Source organism: Conger conger, chromosome 18, assembly GCF_963514075.1.
Source record: "Conger conger chromosome 18, fConCon1.1, whole genome shotgun sequence".
Taxonomy (NCBI): Eukaryota; Metazoa; Chordata; class Actinopteri; order Anguilliformes; family Congridae; genus Conger; species Conger conger.
Window position 1 is genome coordinate 3,450,320 of NC_083777.1, and position 17,907 is coordinate 3,468,226.

A 17,907-nucleotide genomic window follows, 5' to 3' on the forward strand; every position below is an offset into this window, starting at 1 on the left:
ATGTCCACAAAATAGTGTTGTTGAAGGATATGATTTCATGCTTTATAAATACATCTCCCAGCTACCCCAGATGTAATGTTTCCATTGCGCCGTTAAAAATAACGTCATTTTGTTTCTAAGGTCGACCAATGAAAATTGCCAAGGGCGGCGATTCACATATGGCAACCAATAGGCGAACATACCTCGGATATGGGTGGTTTTCTGTGTTTGTCAGTCAGTTCCAGGCGGAGAAGGGATCATAGAGAGAAAGAGAGTCCAGTAGGAGGAACAGCTGTGTTGGGTTCTCAGCCTGACACAAACCCTGGATTTGCGAGAAAAAAAATCGAAGCCGTCAAGAGCACCAATGTTGCACTTCGATCTTTGGATATTTAAATTATTTTTCCAACTTTAAAAAAAGAAGTAAATTCCACAAACTTCATCTAATAGGTAAGATATTGACATAATTAGCTAATGTTATTTAGTAGCTAGTTCAAAACGGATAACAGTTTTTAAAAGACTCATTTCAGAAATCGTAACCAAAAATACTAGGAGTACGAGTTTACAGTTCGGCTCATTGGATAGAATAAACACATTCACGGAACAACATATTTGGTTATCGTTAGCTGTTCGATTGCTTGATTGTGAGCTTGCTTTCTATTTATTGTTCGTGTTGTTCTTGCTTATTTGCTCATGTAGCTCTCTCGTGCTGTCTATGCTTATCATCTTTCATTCGAGTGTGATTTCTTGCTAAGTAACAGCAAGCCGAAATTGAATTCCTAAAACGACCCGTTTTAGCAGTTGTTTGAGTTCGGCATCAAAGAAGCGATTAGGGAAAAGCCTGTCTTGGGGCAGGCTTATGTAAGACAGTAAGTGAGCCGCAGAGTAGAAACGCGTTTAGATGAAGAGAGCGATCCATTTGCTAACATTAGTCTATTAGTACTGTAATAGCCTCAGTGCATTTCGAACAAATCAGGGCTTGCTTCCGTGCTTTTGTCCTCTGATAAAGCTACAATCGAGGTGGCTTTTTGGCTGGCTTATTAGTATGTGCTCGTGTGATTGTTGTCTAGCTCTTACATGTTAACGTTGGGGCTTAACGTTACTTTCAGTCAGATTTGTGTTGTTTTCTTTTATTGAAATACGTGCTTAAAAGCACTAAAGAGCAAGCAAATGTTCGCTGTGTAACTACTTCCTCAAGCTACTCTGAAGCACAACTGCTCGTTTTCATGAACGACACAGGGTCGAGTGGAGAGAAAATAGTAGCGCTGGTTCAGTGTTATAATGAACAATTCATGATATTTCTATCGTATGTTACTTTTAAAAAAATAAGTAGAAATATTTGGGCGCAAATTGCGTGTTTGTTGACTAGCTACCGAGAAACATTGTTATGGGTGCAAGAAATTATAACGTTTGCTATTTGAGAGAGGTAGTTCAGTCGAGTCGGGCAAGAGAGGGCTGGATTAGATTAGCTGGTGTGGGGTGACATTGTAGCGGTAGCCTGTACTTCGTCAAATGGATATTGCAGTTTCAATGCACTCGAAGTCATTCCGTTTATGAATCGGAGACTGTGTATGTTTTACGACTGTCAAGATGTACTATTACTTTTTCCAGTTTGACCTTGTTCGCATGGGGCTTGTCCGTTTTTATTGTTACCCTGCAACTCGATGCACTCAGTGGCTTGCAGCCCACTGGGATTTGACGGTAGCCACCGAGTTACGGTGTACTAATGAAAATGGATTTGATTTAACAAATGTTGGCTAACCTTGTTGCATTGGCATGGAAAACAAGTTGACACCCTTCCCATAAACCACGAGAGCCCCTCGACGCTCGCTTGAATCTGATGCGAAGGGATCCCTGTTGAAGATCACAGCGTGTTTTTCTTCATCTGCGACAGCTCGCAATAGCGAGCACCAGAGCAGAGCACTACCGGACCTTTCGAGAGAAGACGAGCCTTATTAACCCGATTATACTGGTTACGGTAGACTCGCTACATATCACCAAATGTGAGGGTGGAAAAATAATGACACGTCTTCCTAGCCTTGCCAGATAGAAACTGGAGACGATGTTGAGCGTATTGTGAAGGCGGTAGTTTGTCCAAGCGTTGTTTTTCTCCTGCGCTGTACTGTTGGATCGTTGAACTGTTTCTGCTGTGTGGTACAGAAATGGCGTCATCGGCTGTGAGCTGCACTAGACATTCGGCAGACACTACGCTAACCTGCTCCCAACGAGTTCATTTGATGTGACATCGCTTTATTTTCTGCTTGTTCTTTTATGCCGCCGTCAACTTTTCAGGTTCAATGAGATTGGCTGATTTGTTTAATCCATATAAATTAGGTTATCTGTATTGTGCGTCTATTTTGGTCGTGTCTAGTTCCCTGACTGGAAAAAAAAATCACGTTGGAATTGTTGCTGGACGGGATCATTACAGAAAGAGCGCAAATGTTTCCTAATTGAAACGATCGCCCCTTGCTGTCGGCAGTTAACACACGGGGTGTACATTCCTAGCTCTGTCAAAAACTGTCACACTGCCACCGTCTTGTCCGTGGCGTAATGTTGAAGGAAGCTACAGAGGGGAAAAACTGACACATGCAGGTACAATCGCATGCCCTTTTCGTGGCCTCGGAGTTTTGAGTTGTTAGCAAGCTACATTTTCCTCTTACCGTTACAATGTCTTACACCGGTTGTGTTGGAGACACGCGATCCTTAACTTGGCTGTACATTGTACAGTGAGTCCCAAATACTGAGTACTCGTTTATTTTGTCAGATGTTGTGGGCTAATTGTTGCTAAAAGTAGGCTGCCCATTTGTAATGTCTACTTTTTAATTTTAAATACATACTGTTAATCATTTTGGAAGTATAATTGTATCATTCATAATATATGTATGACCGTCATTCATTTCTCGTGAACAGGTTGGCTATAGTCTAATGTTTTCGATGTGCTTTCGGTCGCAGAATTTCAATTTAGCTATTTCATTAATGTCTCCAACCTGTTAAAAGTGATTGGCCAAAATACAGTTTGTGTGTACTTGTGTAGGCTATGTCGGTCTAGATGCAGTTTTGATTTAAAATCAGACTCTCATGCATAAGACTGATGTCTTATGTCAATAGAGGGTTGAAATAAACCCGACTCTGTTCTCCATGCTGTGTTTGTGTGTGAGTGTAGACTTTATAAAAATGCTTCTTTTTTTTTTTTTCTCTCCCCCCAACTTCAGGATTGACGCCCGGACTAATAATAAGACAACACGAAAATGAAGGTAAGTGTTTCTCCTATGTCTCACAAGTTTTTAAACAATTCATGCGACTGAAGATTGTGTTTGAAACTCAATTTTGGACTTTATGTAAGCCTCCCACACACAAAAAAAAAAATCACAAGCAGTCCAACTGTTGAATATACCTTTTACGGACACGCAAAAATAACTTAAAACTTTTTGCTTAAGGAAAGACGTACATTGGCTAAATGTGTGCCCCAGGGGAGGATTGTCAACTGCCTAGTCTAATCAACTGTACGTCGCACTAGATAAGAGCGTCTGACAAAATGCCATTAATGTAATGTCATGTAATTAATGGAAATATTGTGCGTATTATGTTTATTGATTAAACTATCTTTACAATATGCTAACACTGTAATGTCTTCTCAGAGATTACAATAACTTTATTGAATCAAAAACTCGATTTGCTATTTTTATTGCAAACCACTACAAACTACATTTTAACTTTGCTGCAGAATTATGGCTTTGATTTTTGTGCTGACTTATTATCTGAATGGCAGTTGTGCCTTCATCTGGTCATTCAAGCGACTTGTGCAGTTTGGGCTCTTAAAAAGCCATGTGGGTGGTTTTTAAGACCACGCCTGGACAGTTTACAGAATTTGAAACAGAGTTGCGGGCATGCTTTGCGATGCAGGACCTCCAGTGCTACTGGAAAGGATTGATTCGTCGCTGAAATGTTTGTGATCGCCGGAACGTGGCGTAGTATCTATTGATCGCTGTCTGCATTACAAGTGACCCTGGGGTTGAAGACATTGCTGTGCACAGTAATAGCATTGGCAAGGAGCTGTTTTGGTCATAAAAGCAAAGTTCGAACCTCAGTGCCTCTACTTTATATTTGTGTCAGTGTGCGGCTGGCTTTGCTTCTGTTTCCATGGTAACCGGCTGCTAGGTTATTACCTGCAGGTTTTGTCCTATTGGCAGTGAAACTGACATGAAAGTAGTCGGGAGGCGGGGTTGTGATTTATGTATATTTGGTCTTGTTTGTTGGTTGCCTTCAGCATTCATTTGACCTCGATTTTTAGATTAAAAAAACAGAAACCTTGGGGAATATTCATTTTAAATGGTGTCTGTTTCAGTGTAGTCTGCTCTGGAGGTTGAGGGGAAAGGTTGACTGCATCGTTTGCAAACTGGTATGACAAAGTTTTAGACTCCGTACACTGAGCAATTGTGTTCTCCTCTGATCCGGATGACAATACTGAGCCGATGCTTGAGTGAAGATTGCTAACATCGAAAGTGTATATTTAAAAAGCTGTGTGTGTGTGTGTGTGTGTGTGTGTGTGTGTGTACGTGTGTACTGCTGAGTCACTGTAAAAATCAAACCAGTGTGAAGGTTGGCTTACGCTTGCTGTTCAGTGAGCGTGAAGTATTGTGTGTTGGGTTTGTAGTAGTGAGTAAGAGAAGCGTCTCAGCATGAACCGAAGGCCCATTATTCTGTGAACAGAGCAAAACTGTTCTTCCGTATCTCGCAAATTGATTTCTGTCCTACGGAATCTTTGGTTTGCCCCCTGCTTTCTGTTTGGAGTGGAACATTGCGTCTGGTTTGCTGTGTAGGCTATGTATTTCTTTTTCATATGTTCCTTAATCGTTACACTGGCCTCTATTGTGGTCTCATGACCAGAACTGCATTCTACTCACGAGGGTTCCACGGACATAACATTTGTAGGTCGATCCCAAACGAAAATAATCGGGCAGGTTATACGATATAACGTCCCCATCGTTAAAAATATAAACGAAAGGGAAACGCCTGCAGGTTTATTATTGCGGTCGTTCGCAGGCAACGGAACCGGCGCGTGGCTGAAGGGGCGGTCCGCGAGAAAAGCGTGCTGGGTGAAAAGAGAGCGGATTGCGCTCTCGGCTGAGTGAAGTGTAGTTTATTCTTTCTGTTTTGAAGAAGAATGTGACCAGATATGAGTTGTCATGTCAGGATTCTGTCACGGAAAACTCGGACAGAATGCAAGCGGTGGCCTTGCTGACTGCTGGGTCACATGACTCAATCGATCACGTGATCTGAAAAGCCTTCTGTCGGAGTTGCGTTTAAACAAGTTGCAATTATGTCCTGGAAGTCTCGCCCCCCACCTCACAGTGTGATGACAGAAAGAGGCTTTGTTTGACCATGTACTTGGCCCAAACTATCGCAAAACTTGGAAAAACTGCATTATTTTGAGGGAAGGTTTTTTTTCTTTGCCGATTACAAACGTCAAATTTGTACTTTGGACGGCCGGTTAAAGCGGGGACATTGTTAAATCGTTTAAATGACACGAGTCGGGTTTAGCGTGAGCGCTGAACGCAGTTGTTTTGCATGTGAAGTGGAGCGCCCCGCCTGCGGGGCTCGATTTGGGGAAACGCTTTGCCTCTCTGCCCTGCAGGCTTCGAGCAGCACCTGCCTTTGTCTCCTAACGAGCTGTTTAGACGCTGCGGTGTTTCTCTAATGGAAAATCAGGGCCGCATGTATTCCGCCCGGGGCGGTTCTTCCACATCGGCCGTGCTCTCGGTCATGTCGAATTTCGAAATGGAGGGAGAGGCGGTACAAAGACCCGATTCACGCAGGATTATTTTACAGCGTGTGACTTTGGAAAGTTCCTCCCCACCCCCATATAATGTCAGGCACTAGTGGAGATGAATGAAGTTGTAGTGTGTTTTTTTTTTTTTTTTTTTTTTTTTTTTTTTTTTTTTTTTAAACTTTGAGTGGCTTTTAGCAGAGGTCTCTGTGTATTATGACACTTGTGTGGAAGCAGTTGAAAGGGGATTAGCACACACTCTCACTCACACACGTTCACTGACACACACACACACGCACATGCTCTCTCTCACTCACACACACGTGCACTGACACACACACACACACACAGAATAGACTACTGTTGCAGGAGACCCAGAATGGTGCCCGTGTCAGCGTAGACGCAGGACAGCTGCGGATCCCAGGGCTTCTGTCTGGGGAAACTCAGGCCGTCCGTTTCCAGGCCGACCACGCTCTAGCTCTGCGGGGGGGGGGGGGGGGATTACCCCCACCCCTCTGCTGTGAATCGCACACGTGCACTGCCTCCGCTCCCACCGAATGCTCCACTCTGCACATTTCACGCAGAAGCTGGGAGACCCCCGCGGTCCCCCGCTGAACGGATGTCTGGGTGAGGAGGTGTAGTGTGTGTAGGGGGACCAGCTGCTGCGGGGGCCTCTGCTGGGTCATGCGCTGCGTGTGTAATGAAGACAGAAAGGCTGGCTCATGGTTTTAGTTTTGGGATGTCTCCCTCGGCCCCTGTCCCCTGCTACGCTGACTCAGGATGTCCTGACCGCGCGAGGCGGTCACCCCACGACCGCACGGGGACGACCGGACTGTGACCGCGCTCTTCATGGGGCAGACGGCCCCCTCCGGGGAACACAGATCATTAGCTGGGCCCGTCACTCGCTCTCGATCTCTCTCGCTCTCCCCTCTGGGCTGCAATCCTATAGATGCATATAGCTGAAGCTATATAGTCTCTCCTGCTCTCACACACACACACATGCTCACATACACTAACAAACAGGCACACACACACACACTCTCACATACACTAACAAACAGACACACACACACGCTCATATACACTAACAAACAGGCACACATGTAGTACACACACTCACACACACGCTCACATACACTAACAAACAGACACATACACACACACACACGCTCTCACATAGACTAACAAACAGGCACATACACACACATGCTCTCACATACACTAACAAACAGGCACACACACATGTACTCACATACACTTATAAACAGGCACACATGCAGCACACACTCACACACACGCTCACATACACTAACAAACAGGCACACACACACGCTCTCACATACACTAACAAACAGGCACACATGCAGCACATACTCACACACACACACTCACACGTACACTAACAAACAGGCACACACACACACACACTCTCACATACACTAACAAACAGACACACACACACGCTCACATACACTAACAAACAGGCACACACACACACACACACACACACACACACGCGCTCTCACATACATTAACAAACAGGCACACATGCAGTACACACACACACACAGCCTCTCTATTGCTCTGAGCTGTTGTCCGTGATTATGCTCTTAGCTGCCTGTACAGATCCGCTGCTTGGCTAGATCACCTGGATGGCTGGGCCTGATCCCTGTGTCTGCTTTTCTAGCCCATCCATACAGAGTAAAATCACTGATCCTGCAGGCCGATGCCCTGAAACTCTCTCCCCGGCGGATGCCCTAGAGCAGGTCCACTCACGCGACGGTGGCTGTTCCAAATCCGTGTGCATTTCTGCTGAGAAAGTCTCAAAAGTTTCATCCCCCTGTCCCACGTCCAGATCGCGGTCCGACCGCACCCCGCAGCCCTCACAAGGGCCGCCATTGTGCGCTGGAGAGGCCCCGCTGACTGCCCGCCAAACCAGGAGAGCGCTAACGGCTAACGGCTAACAGCGTCCAGGCCAGGGTGTGGCCTTACTGTGCCAACACCGCTGCCACAAACTAACCCTAACAATAGCAAGCACACACACACGCTCTCACGTACACTAACAATAGCAAGCACACACTTTCAGTCAATCAGTCAGGTCAGTGTGCAGAACACCTGCAAACGGTGAGAATCATCTGGTTGAGCAGGAGAAAAATATTTCCATGGACACCTGTATTGCCTTATATTGGGGCACGCAAAATAATTATACCCCTGTGTCAATGTGTACTGTTACACAGCAACAGTATTTGTTAAAATCACATAATATAACAATTTATCTAATTATTTATTCTACTGTAGCTCGATAGAATATTTATATATGTACAAGAACTAATGCCACAGGTTGTGCTTTTGTTGATCAAAACTATTTTGGAAAACAAATACAATTCCGACACCTCATACATTTTCATTAGCTGTAGTAGTCGTGTAATTTAACAAAGGCTAATCTACAGTTTTATAGACACACTTCATAAATAGTGTCAGATGTGAAGTAGATGTGCTCAAAAAACTGCCATAAATGTTACCAGACATTATCTGTGGTCAGAATTCAAATTTCTTAAACGGCAAGAATTTTCTTGACAGACAAAAACCAGAAGTTGTATTGTGGCTAATTCTCGGTAGCTTCACATAGCTTTACAGCAGCCACAGAACCGCAGGACTATTCTATGCTTGCAGTTGTGTGACATTTGCACAGTGGCTTTCATCTTTGTTCTTGTGGCCTTGTTTTCCGGAGGTGCGTTGTGTTAGTTACGCTGTAGCGCCTCTGGAGCAGTGCTCCAGTGTCACTCTCGAATGATAGGAATCAGCAGGCTTCTGAAATGGGCTTTATTAATGCCAATACCGGTCATATTTTTATCAAACAGACACAGAAAGTGAGAATCGTCTGTGCAGTGAAATCCCTCAGAGCTGTCCATCTCCTCCATCACCCTGAATCTCAGCTATAGCATAACTGGAGGCCACTTTCAATGGCACATGAAGCCAGTTCATGTCGTGTTTGACTATACAGTGCAGTAAAAAGATTTGGGCATCCCTGGTTTAAATGTCTGTTACAATTAATCTGTATGTGATTGAAAGTAAACCTGAACTTTTAACGAGTTAAACATGAGACCTTTCTGCAAATTTTAAAGCAAGATTATTTTTTATTTTTATTTTTTACTGTTTATAAATTATATAATAAAGGTAAAAGGCCGTGTGTAAAAGTTTGGGACCCCTTTTGGGTTATTCTTTGCTACTTTTTTAAAAGATCATTATTAAGGCCCAGACCCAGGTAATTTACTCTTTAGGGCTTCAATGAGTCAGGTGTGTATAATTTCAGGGCTGAACCTTTTATTCTGAAGTAACTCCATGGCTTTTAAAGTATCCAACTGCAGTGGCTGTTCTGTCTGGAGCAGGGGTCGGCAACCCTGGTCCTGGAGAGCCGCAGGGTGTGCTGGCTTTCGTCTCCACCTTTAAAATAAGCAACCGATTCAGATCCAAGAAACCAGGTGAGGTGACTTAACTGTGTAATCAACGGCTTTCATTGATCAATTAATGCCAAGTAACAACGAACGCCAGCACACCCTGCGGCTCTCCAGGACCAGGGTTGCCAACCCCTGGTCTGGGGTTAACAACCATGGGTTCCTCTAAACAGTTGACCAAGGATTTCAGAATGAAGATGGTTGATTTCCACCAAGAGGGAGAAGGCTACACAAACTTTCTAAATATTTAAAACTACCGATTTACACTCTCAGAAACATTATTAGAAAATGGAGGACAAATGGAACTGTTGAAGTCAAGGCGAGGTCTGGAAGCCAAAGTAAGATTTCAGATAGAATGACCTGGCGAGAAATGCTCAGAAGAACCCACACATCGCTGAAAAAAGAGTGGCAAACGCAGGTTCAGCTGTTCACAGTTCAACAATACAACGTACTTTAAACCACAAAGACCTACATGGCAGAGTTGCCAGAAAGAATGACCTCAACACAAAATTAAGTGTCTGAAGTATGCAAAATAAAACATTGAGAAGCCCAACGCTTTTGAAACAACATGCTTTGGACTAACAAAACCAAAATGAAACTTTTTGGCCACCTGCCTGGGGCCAGTAGCGTGAGCTCTTGTCTATTTGGGTGCATTTCGCTCTACTGCTTGTAGTAGAATACTGTAGCTGATGTTAGTGGAGAATACCGTCCGTCACTGGCTAGGTCAACATGAACTTCTGAAAGGCAGGAATAAGCAGAAGCAGTCTGCTCTGGTACAGGGTCCATTTGCATTCACACTTTCCGCCAAGCTTCACACCAAAGGTGGCGAGAACGTCATTTAGTGCTGGCGATGCCCAGAGCAGGGGACTTGGCTTGTAACCTGGTACGGCTGCAGATTTATTTCCAGAAACTTCTTTAGAGTTGGATCCACCATACAGTGCATAGGAAAGGCAGTCAGAATTAGTTTCTGCGGGTTTCGTACTGGCATTCGTATTTTATTTACTGCTGCGGTGAGCAGTTCAGCGGTGTCCTGTGGTCTTAGTTTGTCGTTTATTGACGGCAGTAATCACTCTAAAGCGGTTTAATGCATATGCAATGAGCTTCGAGTGTTATGAACTGATTATTGTTTGCTTATTGTTTGAATAGTGGAGAAGGCTAGAAGTCACTTTGCTGCAGGTTTACTTAAAAAAACTGAAAAATGAGAAAAAAGGGTTTTCCCCCCCCGACTCTTTTCTGTGAATCTTTCCCTCAGTGTTTGTTTCATTCTGAGGGCTGGTCTTGAGGGTTCTTGGAAACCCGTTGCTGGACAACCGAACGATAACTTTCGGGAATAGCAATCCAGTGTTTTGAGGAGCTGCTCTCAAGGCGAAACGAGAGGAGCCTTGCCGTTTTCCCATGGAGAGTGTTTTGAGGCTGTTCCTATTTGTGCCACTGGAACGTGAGCTACTTTGCAGATTAGCACATGCAGCAATCTTCATTAGCCTACTTAATTTCAGCTTCATTGTACTGCAGTTGGTCAGACAGCCTCAACTTCAAATGCTGAGCAAAAGCTGCTGTGTGTTTGCCGATGAGCATTTACAATGATTTTACTGATGTTGTTTTTGCAATGAATATCTGGAAATCGTGTGGCAAGACAGGAAGTTTAAATTCGTAAATTTTTTGTTGGCAGATCACTCCGCTAACCACCGGGGTTAGTTATTCAGTGAGCGCATTCAAGTCTTCTAATCTGAAGAAAAACTAAGCATCTGCTTCCTCAAAGGCCAGGATCTGCATACCTCTATTTAATGATTAAAAGAACATGTTTATCATTTATAGAAAGATAAACAACCATGAGTGAGGTTATTTTTTTTAATTTGTGAAGTGAGAAGGATTGATTTCTGAAAGCTTGGTGGGAAATCTCAGAGTTTTTCCAGTAATGTTGAATACCTGCTTGTGCGCTGTGAAAGCATTCAGAGGCAGACGTTATCTGGAAGCAGAAGACCTCCAATTGTCTCTGATGGTGGGAGCAAAGCTGAAGTGCTGGAGTTCTGTTGCCCCCCCCAGCTGACAGACATGCATGGTCACAGCCAGACCTTATTGAGGAAGCGGTTACCTAGGGAACAAGGGGATTCTGGGATGCAGGAGTCCAGCATGTACATGGTTCATCACTTTTTGCCTTTTGAAAATCACGGTCAGCAACTGTGTCCCTCTACAGTAGCAGATCCCTGAGGATAATATAATCCTGGCGCACATCTTATGGTCTGTCTCTGTTGAGCTGTGGAGTGCCCTGGGGCTGGGGGCACGTTGCAGGCCTGGTGGTCTGTGCCCCGTGGGCGTCTGTACCCCGAGAGTCTCTGTACCCCGAGAGTCTCTGTCCGCACACACACGCGCACACACACACGCACACATGCACACACATACACACACATACAGACACTTGGTTGATGAGGCTGACTGTGTAAGCAGACAGGTGTCATGTCCTGGGTGTTGAATGCTGGATGCCCCTTTGCCCTTTTCAGCCTTTTGGGTTGGCCTTTTGGGTTGGTCTTTTGGGTTGGTCTTTTGGGTTGGTCTTTTGGGTTGGCCTTTTGGGTTGGCCTTTTGGGTTGGTCTTTTGGGTTGGTCTTTTGGGTTGGTCTTTTGGGTTGGTCTTTTGGGTTGGTCTTTTGGGTTGGTGTGGGGCCTCAGTCTATTGGCATAGCAGGCATGTTTCAGGGCTCAGCCCAGTGTCAGTGGGATTTACATTCACAAAGAACCACCTGAAGCTCCGTCTGCATCTGTGTCTGTGCGTGTGTGTGTGTGTGTGTGTCTCTGCATGTGTGTGTCTGTGTGTGTGTGTGTGTGTGTCTGTCTGTGTCTGTCTGTGTGTGTGTGTGTGTGTCTGTCTCTGTCTGTCTGTCTGTGTGTGTGTGTGTGTGTGTGTGTCTGTGCGTATGTGTGTCTGTCTGTGTGTGTCTGGGTGTGTGTATGTGTATGTGTGTCTGTCTGTCTGTCTGTGTCTGTATGTGTGTATGTGTGTATGTGTATGTGTCTGTGTGTGATGTTCCAGTGACTGTGATCATGGAGCTGAGAGCTGTGTGTTTAGGTGTGTGTGTATATACGTGTGTGTGTGTGTGTGTGTGTGTGTGTGTGTGTGTGTGTGAGAGAGAGCTGTGTGTTTAGGTGTGTGTGTATATACGTGTGTGTGTGTGTGTGTGTGTGTGTGTGAGAGAGAGAGCTGTGTGTTTAGGTGTGTGTGTGTACGTGTGTGTGTGTGAGAGTTGTGTGTTTAGGTGTGTGTGTCTATACGCGTGTTTGTGTGTGTGAGAGCTGTGTGTTTAGGTGTGTGTGTGTACACGTGTGTGTTTAGCTGTGTGTGTGTGTGTGTGTGTATATACGTGTGTGTGAGAGAGCTGTGTGTTTATGTGTGTGTGTGTGTGTACGTGTGTGAGAGCTGTGTGTTTAGGTGTGTGTGTGTATGTGTGTGTGTGTGAGAGCTGTGTGTTTAGGTGTGTGTGTGTGTGTGTGTGTGTGTGTGTGAGAGAGAGAGAGCTGTGTGTTTAGGTGTGTGTGTGTGTGTGTGTGTGTGTGTGTGTGTATGAGAGAGCTGTGTGTTTAGCTCTGTGTATGTATGTGTGTGTGTGTGAGAGAGCTGTGTGTTTAGGTGTGTGTATGTGTGTGTGTGAGAGCTGTGTGTTTAGGTGTGTGTATGTGTGTGTGTGAGAGCTGTGTGTTTAGGTGTGTGTTTAGGTGTGTGTGTATGTGTGTGTGTGTGTGTGTGTGTTTAGGTGTGTGTGTATGTGTGTGTGTGTGTGTGTGTGTGTGTGTTTAGGTGTGTGTATGTGTGTGTGTGTGTGTGAGAGCTGTGTGTTTAGGTGTGTGTGTGAGTGTGTGCATGGTGTGTGTGTGTGTGTGTGTGTGAGTGTGTGCATGGTGTGTGTGTGTGCGTGTGTGTGTGTGTGTGTGTGTGTGTGTGTTTGTGTGTGTGTGTGTGTTTAGGTGTGTGTGTGTGTGTGTGTGTGTGTGTGTGTGTGTGTGTGAGAGAGAGCTGTGTGCTGCCTATGTTTGTGAGGCCCCTCCCTGTCACTCGCCTCACACACAGGAAGTGATCATATGTGGCTATATTTATGTTTACGTCTGACGGGGGACTCATAGCCGAAGACGCTGCTGCCTGCTCCAGATGTCCTTGCCTAAATATAGCCCTGTAATGTATTGTCTGACGCTGGAGCGAAGTGTTGTGAGTGATGCATCTTTAACAGGGCGCCAGGCCTGGTGCTCCAAAGAGGCTTTAGAGACCAGCTCAAATCAGAATTAACTTCTTCCCCAATTTACTCAATTCTCCATAACCATGCGAACACGTCTTAAAGTATGTATTCCAAAATATGTATGAAATTGTCATACTTTTATTTTTTTATTTATTATTTTATTTTTTTATTACATACCGAAGTCTTTTTCCATCCATGAGATTATGCTGTTGTGTACCAGTGTATGTTGATCAAATGTCTGTCAATTTTCCGTTCCACTCCAATCAATATCATACACAGCGTTGTGTATCCTCATTTGATGTCAGTCAAAACAGTCTCCCCGCCCTTCAGAAATTCCCCTGAAAGATCTGTATCACTCGTGTATACCTCAGACGGAAGCTAGTGCTGCTCTAACTTCCGTTTCAGCTTGTCTTGTCTTCGAGAGCATCTCTTGCGAGCATACTAATGATGTCGGTTATTCATTTCTTTCTGTACTATGAAAGACAGGAGTGACCTGGTTGAACAGTGTCACTGTGCTCAAACAGTGGAGCACATTCCTGCTATCAAACGGACGTCTCAGCTTTCTGTGCTTGCAGTCATAAAACCTATGAAAACCCAACCAGCAAGGGTGTTCAATGCTACTTTATTATCGCCTTCAAAATTGCCCACTGATAGATGATGTGCTGTTTATTAGCTCTTTTAACACTTGTAAGAAACCTTTTAAAATAGCAGGAAAAGCTCGGACGGCCTGCAGTTCCACAGGAGATGCTCAAGGCGTATTTAATTTTGGGGGGTCGACCTATTGCTGGCGTACTCTGCCCCCTTTTCACACAATCTCTGCCTTTGTCAAAATTCTCCTAGTCCTTTTCAATGAAAAGCCCATAACTGCTGTAATATTGCACTTTGATACTGTGGCTCTCAATACCGCAATCAGGGAACTGATGAGTAAGAAGCTCGCCTTCAAAGGTGGCCTAATTTCAAGGCTATTTTTTAAACTGCAGCTTTGTGCTCCATTACTGGGAGCTACTGCTTCCCTTGTCGAAGGTATTTTACCTTGTTCAGTTATTTCAGTTGTTTTTGCTGAATGAAGCTTTTGAATTCTGTTTCCTGTCACATCTGAATTTGAGTAGCCCACATTTCTGCGCAGGTGAGGTGCCCTTAAACCTTGTATTTAATGTATTTCATTTATTAGGAACAACACTACCATTTGTGCACCTACAGGCCATACAGAACATTGCCATGGACAATGCTAGCCTATCGTTGATGTCACTGCTACTGTCAACTCACAAGAGTTAAGCTTGTGAGCCAACTTGGCAAGTTTAACACGAAAGTTAAGGTTTATTGAATTACTATGACAATTATGATTTGTTTTACTGCTGAAAATGCTTTTCGGTCCCACGTTTGTGCTCATCTTGAATGGGAAAGCGGAGGGGGCGCTCTCTCAAAATTAGTGAGGTACAGCAGACTAACCGGTATCTACCATGCATCAAAAGAGAACAATTTTAAACATACTCGTATAAGAGTATGGAGCCCCAGTCTGTAGTCTAGTGGTTAAGGTGCATGACTGGGCCCCGGAGGGTTAGTGTGTCAAGCCCTGGTGTAGCCACAATAAGATCCGCACCACTGTTGGACCCTTGAGCAAGGCCCTTAACCCCATATTGCTCCAGCAACTGTTTTGGATAAAAGCATCAGATAAATAACTGTATTGTAATGTAGTATGTGTCTTCTGTATTCTGATGCGGTGTTCATACAGAGGACAGGGGCGAATCCATCACGACTGACATTACAAATTGGAGTGTAATGGAAAAAGAATTGTTGTGCAACTGCTAAAGCCATTCATTATTTAGCTGCAGGTTCTAGGATACCTTTCCTGGGCTATTGCTTGTCATGGAAGTATTGTCAATTCATAACCGGCTCCTTTTGCGTTGAGGTGAAAGTTTGGGGCATGACTGATGTTAGATGAGAGATGGAATTCCAAAAACATCTAGTCAACTTTGATACAAAATTCTAATAACTGGAAGATCTCTGAAAGAGATTTATTTTCCCACTAATCTACACAAGTGTAGCATAACTCATGTACTGTAACTGACGTAATGATTTGTCCACTTGCATGTCTATGTGGTCAGCTTCAGTCGGTAGGGTAATTTATCACTGTCTTTTATCACTTTACATGTTTAAATGAGCATGCAATTATGATAAAATTGTATTTGTCAGTTTCCAAGCACAACAGACTTTTCTTTAGTTCTTAAATCACCTGGTGTTGTTATTAGATTCATAAAATTGTCACCGTGTTGCCATCTACTTTTGTGAATTAAATGCATCTCTAAATCTATTCCTTTTGACTATTCATCATTTGTGTTCCAGTACTATGATTCACATGGAATGTTTTTGGCCTGTATATCTTACCTGTTGAGTTCAGATGCAGCTGGATTTTACTCACTGGAAAACTTGGGGAAAAACTCCCCAAACAGTAGAGGAAGTAAAGTGGATTGTGGGTAATATTCTCCATAGCAAGGGAGAGGGGTCTACCTCCCTGGGCCCCAATACTCCTTGTTCCCTCAACTTGTCTCCTCCCCCCAGACTGGAAAGGGAGACTCGTGGAGGAAAGGAGGGATTGGGATGCACCCTCCTGTCTGAAGCTTAGCCCTGGCAGGGCTGTGGCTTCTGGCCGGCTGCTGACTAAGCCAGTTAACGAGTGAGCAGCTACCGCAGTAAGGGCGTTTGGCCACTCGAGGGCGCACTGGCCGTAGACGGCGTCTGCTTGGTTATACATTTCCTGCATTATTCCTGGTGTCTGCGCGCGTTCAAAGGAAAAAGACACGTTTGCCGAAATTAATTAAGAGAAGCGCTGCGTGCGCTGCTGCTCCCCACAATGATTAGGCTTTTAATGTTCACTAAAAAAAACGTTCAAGTGCATCACTCATTTCATTGTATCAGAACTGGTCTTTTCATTGTAGCGTATTAGCATTATTGACTGTTCTGTTCTATTGACTTTCCAGCCTTTTCTCAGCAAGCGAACAGATTAATGTTCTACTTAATGAAAGCTTAATTAAACCTACTCTGAAAAAGAGTTCTAGCCGATTCTTTCTCAGCTAACAATCCAATATCACTGTGTTGGATACAGTGTTTTTGTGGTGTGCTGGTTTTTTACGGGCTAGCCCAAGCCCTCAATCCAAGAATAGATTTGTCCTGGTTGGCGCACACAGGAACTTTGACACTTTGGTGTTGTGGGCAGTGGTGACCCACCGGCAATCTGTTGATTATGGGTAATGTAGTTTTCCAACTGATACATCAAAGCCTGCAACCCCACAATTTGCAGGTAAAGAAAATGAGATGGCAGTCATGGAAACTGTGTGATATGGAGCATAACGACATCCTACTGTCACTGATGGCCACTGGCCTCCGATTGGTGTTCCTGCGCTTCTCTGATTGGATAGTGCCTTTCGGAGCTGCTGTTGCTAGCTGAATAAGTGCAACTGAACAAGGGAGCAAGGGCGAAAATCATTGCGGTTGGCCAGATTTTTTAATTTATTATCGTTTTAGCCAAAAAACATGAATGGACATCACTGAAATGTGACGCACTCTGCTGTTAAAAATGCTAAGCTAAGAAATGAGCTCTGGGCACCAGAGCACTTATCTCAAAGTCAAAGGGGTTCACAGGTGTCATGGGTGCATTGAGCTAAATGTGGTCCTCTGAAGAAAATGCAGAATTCTAGTGAATTTGTTTTAAATATGTTCATAAATCTCGTGGTCCTTTGTGCTGGCATTTGGTACGTACGGTCCACAAGTTCTCCTTCATGAAGTTTATCAGTAAAACAATATGGCTGCTGCAGCCAAGCAAATTTCAGATCAAGTTAAATTTCAGATCATATTTAAATAAAAACATGCATCACAGAGGTCTTACACTTGCTGGAGATGATATTCTCTGCTCCAGTGCTGGAGTGGCCGGGTGGTTCTTGGCGCAGTTACAGTGAGCTGAATGTTCTGAGCTTGTCCTCTGTGGCGAGCCTGACTGAGTGCTGTCCTTCTCTCCGCTCAGACCCTGGATGAGCCCCCGTACCTGACCGTGGGCACGGACGTCAGCGCCAAGTACCGCGGGGCTTTCTGCGAGGCCAAGATCAAAACCGCCAAGAGACTGGTCAAAGCCAAGGTAAGAGGCTGGGGTATTCATGTCAAATAGAGAGAGGGAGGAAGGAAGGGAGAGAGGGAGGGAGAGAGGGAGAGGATGAAAGTGAGTGACAGTTGTGGCGGTATCACATTACCAATAACCCACCACTGGTGTGACACAAAACCTCCCCCAGGATAGGCAGAGTAGAGAATTCATTCAACTGATTATCAGCTAAACCATATAAGGAAACAATGCTTGCAGTGTTTGATTGATAAGTGATTTCATTTTTGCACAAACCTAAATACTCTGCTCTTCCTATAAGTCCTGTGAGAACGGGTGGCTCTAAAGTGCTCCCATTTTAGGAGCTTTTCCTCTTGAAAATGAATATGTGCCGACTGG

General features: G+C 44.4%; 1 protein-coding gene across 1 annotated transcript in view; it reads left to right on the forward strand.

The window, feature by feature from the left end:
• Nucleotides 1-249: 249 nt before the first annotated feature.
• Nucleotides 250-17,907, forward strand: part of arid4b (AT-rich interaction domain 4B) — a 60,993-nt gene continuing 43,335 nt past the window's right edge. Inside the window, 3 exon segments of the mRNA XM_061227704.1 lie at nt 250-426; nt 3,189-3,230; nt 17,440-17,550. Of these exon segments, the coding sequence (XP_061083688.1) occupies nt 3,225-3,230; nt 17,440-17,550 (117 nt within the window). The 5' untranslated portion in view covers nt 250-426; nt 3,189-3,224.